This window comes from Papilio polytes, unplaced genomic scaffold (assembly GCF_000836215.1).
Source record: "Papilio polytes unplaced genomic scaffold, Ppol_1.0 DF823868.1, whole genome shotgun sequence".
Taxonomy (NCBI): domain Eukaryota; kingdom Metazoa; phylum Arthropoda; class Insecta; order Lepidoptera; family Papilionidae; genus Papilio; species Papilio polytes.
Genome location: NW_013525336.1, coordinates 1481697 through 1488675, shown reverse-complemented (window position 1 = coordinate 1488675; position 6979 = coordinate 1481697). Strand labels below are relative to the sequence as shown.

At 42.3% G+C, this 6979-nt stretch overlaps 2 protein-coding genes across 2 annotated transcripts; one reads left to right on the top strand and one right to left on the bottom strand.

The window, feature by feature from the left end:
* Positions 1-3374, top strand: LOC106103093 (the record flags this gene model as incomplete). Its single annotated transcript, XM_013282758.1, has 4 exons — positions 1-34; positions 1415-1562; positions 2651-2771; positions 3222-3374. Coding segments are annotated over 4 exons (432 nt in total), but the record flags the coding sequence as incomplete, so codon positions are not given.
* A 428-nt stretch (positions 3375-3802) lies between these two features.
* Positions 3803-6943, bottom strand: LOC106103092 (uncharacterized protein K02A2.6-like). Its single transcript, XM_013282757.1, has 5 exons — positions 6927-6943; positions 6356-6593; positions 5939-6082; positions 5541-5734; positions 3803-5453 (listed from the first exon to the last, which is right to left on the bottom strand). Exons 1-5 carry the CDS (start codon positions 6941-6943, stop codon positions 3803-3805), a joined length of 2244 nt encoding a protein of 747 aa, XP_013138211.1.
* Between the last annotated feature and the right edge of the window lie 36 nt (positions 6944-6979).

The following is a 6979-nucleotide window of genomic DNA, read 5'->3' as shown; positions in this document are numbered from 1 at the left end:
CCCGCACCCCACCGCAACACGCTCATTGACTTCGGTATACTATATTATTTGTAACATAAAAAAAAGAAAAAAAAAAGGTGGCAAGCGAGCAAACGACTATCTGAATCCATAGAAATGGAAAGCGACCGCTGCCCATAAACTTCCGCAATAGGGAATATGCATGTATTTTTTTCTTTTTTTAAACGACTCTACTTGTTATAAAATAACCAGAAAAAAAATGACGCGAGAATTCAACCATTGAGCTAAAAATAATAAAATAAAATTACAACCATTTTCGAGCGACCGAAACGCGACCCTAGTTGTCAATTGACAATTGACGTCAATCGTCTATTCCATTCATAACATACGCTCAGATGTCACTTCGACGTAAAAACTAACAAATTATCTCATTGCTTCTCAAGGTCAAAAAGTCAAAACTCGATTAATTTTATTATTCGTGGTACAAATAAGTGGTAATTAATAATTCTATTCATTAATTTCTTATTTTAAAGTTGGTTTTGATATCGTGTTTACAGTAAAATACTTCAAGAGTGTATTTCTATATAAACTAACGTAAATGAACTGTGTATTGACAACACAGCGACGCCATATTAGATATGCCACTTGCTTCGACCAATAGTGTGCGTTTTAGAACTTAGCGAGGGAATTTGAAATAAGACACTATTTAATGATTAAATTTTGCCACTAAATCACATTATATTTGAAAAATTCTTTGCAGGAATGTTTTTATAGTAATAAAGTATACTTAAAAAAACGTTTGGTACAATTTGGCGTCATATGCATATTGCCTATTGTAGATGCGTTGCCTACTGACAGAGGAGACGCACATAAAGAGGACATTTCCCTTTCCTATGCGTCTCCAGCATCAAATCCACTTACGCATCCCATCCTTTTTTATAAAAAATGGAAGGGAAGGAAAAGGGACCAAAGTTGGGCCTACTATTATTACATACTACCTGTTGCCCGCAACTTCGTCCACGCAATATTAAGATAAAAATATGCTTATATAGGCTAAGGCCCAACTTTGGTCCCTTTTCCTGGACTTTCACCGGTGAAAGTACGATCGAAATCGGACCAGCCGTTTCGGAGATCACCCGGAACAAACACAGCTACAGACAAAAAAAAATTAAATGCTATTTTCGTTATAAATAACGCAAATACATCTTCCCGAGATTTGGATTTTTTTTCTATATTACAGATGCTCTATTTTTATTATATGTATAGATTTATACTAACATTATAAAGAGGAAAGATTTATATATTTGTATATATTGAAATAACTCAAAAACTACTTAACCGAATTAAAAAAATCTTTCACCATTAAAAAGCTAGTATATCACTGAATGATATAGGTTATACTTTTTTAATTCCTTACATGTAAATTCGCGAGAAATTAACAAACAACAAATATCAGGTAGTGCGGAGTTAATAGAGACGGAGGGCGTGTCGTGGGCGGCGCTGGAGGCGGCCGCGGTGCGCGCTGGGCTGTGGGACGCGCTCTTCTGCTGCCCCGCCGCACACGCGCCGCGCGCCCCCGCCCCGCACCTGCCTGCCGTGCTTAAGTACGTACACACATCATACACATACATACATTCATACATGTAACACATCATTCGTACACGCAACACGTGTGTTCATACAACACATACATACATTCATACATGCAACACATAATAATACAACACACACACACATACAACAAATACCTGACGGTAGTTCTTTAGGGGTATAAACAAGACCATAGAGAGGGTTGTTTAGTCGGTAACGGGTCTCATGTTAGGTTAGGTGAATACTAATGACCCTAAGTCCGACACACTAGGCATATAGCTCCCATGTCTGACGGTGCTATAAAGTATTTTTCCCTCTTTAAAAAAACATACATACATACATACATACATGCAATACATTCATATTTACAACACATAAATTCATACAACATATTTTTACATGCAACACATACAAACTTATAACACATATATTCATACAACACATTCCTACATGCAACACATACAATTTTTATAACATAAGGTGGCAAACGACCAACCGGCCACCTTAATCTGCCAAAATGGCAAAGCGACCGGTGCCCATAGACATCCGCAATTGCAGATGCGTTTCCTACCCTTATCCGACGGAGGAGGAGACGCACATAAAAAAGACACTTCCCTTTCCTACGCATCTCCATCGTCAAATCCACTTCCTCTTCCTATTTTCTCCTTATAAGAAAAGGTTAGTAAAGAGAAAGGGACTCATCAGACGTAACACGGAATTGTTTCCATTTCACGCCTGTCTTCTGTGTGGTTGTGGTATTACAAAAATACATACATATATTCAACAGACGCATACATTCAACAAATACTTCACAGTAGTCCCGTGGGTATAAATAAGTCCATTGAGAAGGTTGTTTAGTCGGTAACGGGAGTCATGCTAGGCTAAGTGAACACTAATGACCCTGAGTCCGACACACCAGGCATGTAGCTCCCATGTTTGACGGTGCTATGAAGCATTTTTCCCTTCATAAAAAACATACATACATACATACATACATACATGCAACACATACATACATACATACATACATACATACATACATACATACATACATACAACTATCATTTGATGCCTGAGTTTTAAAGTATTTAATGTTTTTCAGATCGACGGCTCCGAAACGCGCATTTATAGACTTGCGTCCGAACGCACTGATAACCGATCGTCTGCCTACCCCGCTGTGGCTGCTCTTCTGTGCTTCCTTCTACACTTATAGAGTTTTAAGAGTAAGTTTTAATGTTGTATCAGATAATATCCTATTTTAAATATATTACTAATATTATAAATGCGAAAGTTTAGATGAAAGTGTATGGATGTATGGATGGATGTTTGCAACCTAAACTGAACGGATTTCGATGATTGTCATATATGTAGAAGGTAGCCTAGAACACATAGGATACTTACTTTTGTTTTATTTAATTTCACGTGGACGAAGTCGAGTGCGACAGCTAGTTATGACATTAAAACTAGCTTTCGCTCGCGTTCTCTATGCGTTAAATTAAAAAAGAAATTTGCCTATATGTTATTCCAGACTATCCTCTACATCTATGATAATGGTTAAGCAGTTTAGGCTACAAACTAACAAACATCCATACATCCATACATCCATCCATCTAAACTTTCGCATTTGTAATATTCTATTCGGAAGTATTACTATATATATATATATCTTTTAGTGTATATTGGGACTGGGTACGCACGCCGACTGGCTTGAACGCAGAAGCCAGCTGACGCCAGCGCTGGAACAGCTCGCCGCGCTAGTAGACTGCGGACAACTGACGCCAGCACTGGACAAGGTATACTAATATAATAAAACACACTCTTTGTTATGTAGGATGTCAGAATGTGTCGCATATTTTTAAATAATTCTATTCTAAATAAAAAACCCCATATTTATAAGAAGCTATAGGATATATTTTCACGCCATTTAAATTAGGTTGTGAATGAATTTGTGGTGTACGAAATAAAAGACGTGCGTGTTGTCCAAGATGTATAATCCGACTAAATACAATTCTCCAATATTCACAGGGTATAATAATATAAGTCGTGTTATAATAATTACCAGTTACCTACATTACATCCCTCCATGTTTATTTTACAATTACACTCTCAAAGCATATACATTTTTTTTTCTAGTAATATTGACGAAATCAATGCTCCCTTAAACTATTACACTATTTACATTTTCCTTATTTATAACAATACTGTCCTTAAAACTACCATTTAATATTTAATAACAACAAAACCATAACAGAAACTACTTAGGCCTATTTAACCTACACTGCCTAATGGGGCGACCCCTCCCTATATTGGTAGGAGATAATAAGTGTTCCCCGCCCGGTGAAGCCGGAGCGGGCTGCGGCTGCGACGCCGGCGGCTCGACCGCGCGCGGCGTCCCCGCTCCCGCCGACACCTCCGACTTGTCCTCCTCCGATCCCGCGCCACCGGGATCTGAGCCTTGAGAGTTCGCTTCGTCTACCCGATTGCTTAACCTAGGCGTGGCAGAGGCAAGCGATAACCTGCCCTCGCTAGGTCGTTTCCGCAGCTGGTCTATGTGCCTGTGCACCACCTCCCCACCTGTACCTTTTATCTTGTAACTACTAGACCCCAAAACCTCTACTATTTGACCCGGAATCCACTTTTCTCCCTTGAGGTACTGCCGGTACCAAACCTCGTCCGACCTATCGAGATTTCTATTAGCGCCGGTGGCCGCCTCCTGCTGACGCTGTTGTGCCCGCCGTACGTGACCTTCCCTATCTGGTTTGATAGCGTCCAAACGCGTCCTAACCCGTCTGCCGAGCAGGAGCATAGCTGGGCTCTCGCCGGTCGTAGAGTGTTCCACATTTCTATAATATAGTAGGAAAGACCACAAAGCTCTATTTATGTTCTGCTTTTCTTGTATCGCCTTTTTAATAACGCGTTTAAGGGTTTTAACGGCGTTTTCTGCTAACCCGTTCGACGCCGGATGATACGGGGCCGTGAATACGTGCTCGATGCCATTAAACTTATTAAAATACTCGAACTCTTTTGAGGTGAATTGCGCCCCATTATCAGTTACGATTTGCCGCGGTATGCCAAATCTGCTAAATAACTCGTTTAAACGATCAATTAAGTAGCTTGCGGAGATGCCCGACATATTAAAAATCTCTAACCACTTTGATGTCGCATCCACGACCACTAGGTAAGTTTTCCCGGCGATAGGTCCCAAAAAATCGAGGTGAAGCCGGGACCAGGGCCGCGCGGGCCAAGGCCACATGCGCGGGGTCTGTCGCGGCGGCGAGTCCGCCTGCGCCGCGCACGCCGCGCACTCCCGGCACGTTCGCTCCACCGCCTCATCCAGGCCCGCCCACCACACGTAGCTACGCGCGAGTGCCTTCGACTTTACTATGCCCATGTGTGGTTCGTGAATGATTTTTAAAATTTTACCTTTACATTGTTCGGGCACCACCAATCGGTGGCCCCACATAACACAACCTAACTCCTCGTACAGCTCAGTTCGTCTATTCCAGTATGGTTTCATATTTTCTACTTCACAATGCTCGGGCCAACCGTCCCGAATGTAACGCAATACCCTGGCTAGTAATGGATCCCTAACCGTCTCGCGTTTGATCTCGTTGTAATCTAAACATAAATCCTGTTGAATACAATGCAAGTATGTTTGCTCTGGCAGTGCTGGCTCGCTTTGTTTACAACTACTACCTATCGGCAACCGCGATAATCCGTCCGCGCCGTTTTCGTTGGTACATACGTATTCGATGTCAAACGAGTAAGCAGAAAGAATAATAGCCCACCGTTGCATACGACTTGCTACCATAGTCGGGATGCCGGTGTGTGGCCCGAAAATGGACACCAAAGGCTTATGGTCCGTACGCAACGTAAAATGCCGCCCGTATAAATATTGGTGGAACCTGTGTACGCAAAATATAATAGCCAGTGCTTCGCGATGTATTTGCGAATAATTTTTCTCAGCGTCGGTCAAGGTGCGGGACGCATACGCAACCGGCCGCTCGCCACCGCCGCCGGCGTCGATCTGCGTCAGCACGCCGCCGACGCCCCGCCCACTAGCATCGCACGTCACTATGAGCCGCTTGCTCGGGTCGTAATGGACTAGGGTGTCCACGCTTCCTAATGTCTCCTTAATTTGCAAAAATGACCTTTCGCATTCTCCGGACCAATACCAGTCCGTTCCCTTTTTTAATAAATTATACAATGGTACTAACTTACTACTCATATTTTTAATGAATTTCCCATAAAAATTTAGAATACCTAGAAAAGACCTTAACTCTGTGGTATTTGTTGGCCTCGGTATTTTTATGATTGCCTCCACTTTCGCTGGATCGGTTTTAATGCCCTCGCTATTTATTATATAGCCCAAATATCGAACTTCTCTAACCAAAAAAACACATTTACTAGATTTTAATTTCAGCCCCGCTTTCTGAAGTCTTTCGAAAACCTCCTGCAGAGCTTCTAAGTGCTCTTGCATACTTTTGCCGCCTATTATTACGTCATCTAAAAATACCTCTACGTGTGGAATACCCTGTAACACGCTGCACATGATACGTTGAAAAATTCCCGGACTAGATGACAGACCGTAAACTAACCTATTGTACTGGTATAGGCCCCTATGGGTATTTACCACCGTATATTTCCTAGTTTCGTCTAACTCGATTTGATTGTAAGCTTGAGAAAGGTCAATTTTCGAAAAATATTTCGCCCCACTTAATTTGACCATTAAGTCTTCAATACGCGGTAATGGATATCGATCAATGTGCAGTACCGGGTTTAACGTAGCCTTATAGTCCGCACAAACTCTCAAGGAGCCGTCCGCCTTGTTTACCGGCACCAGCGGTGAGGCCCAGTCGGAGCAGTCGACGGGCTCGATGACGCCGTCGCGCAGCATGCGGTCCAGCTCGGCGTCGACGCGCTCGCGTAGCGCGTACGGCAGTGGCCGCGCTCGGTGAAACACCGGCGTCGCCCCCTCCCGCACGCGCAGCGTCGCCTGACCGCCCGTAAAGCGACCGAGGCCGCTGCTGAACAAGTCCTTATACCTAGACAATAATTTATCTATCTGAGTAGACCATTTTAATTTTTCATCGTCCAAATAATTGCAATTGGATGATGAGTTGAATGAATTGAAAATCGGGACCTGAATATTCAATTCCGAAAGCCATTGCCTTCCGAGCAAGGAAGTATTGCCACCGGTTATAATAAACAATTCCAACCTTTTTTTGTGGTCACCATAACGGACGGTTGGTCGTATTAATCCAAACGGTCTTATCTTACTACCGTCGTAAAAATTTAAAATCAACGTACAATCTTCTATCTGGTGATGTCTAAAATACTTTAAATATGTTTCCCTACTTATACATGACACGGCTGACCCTGTATCGATCTCCATATTAATTGAAACTGAATCTATTATAACAGGTACACT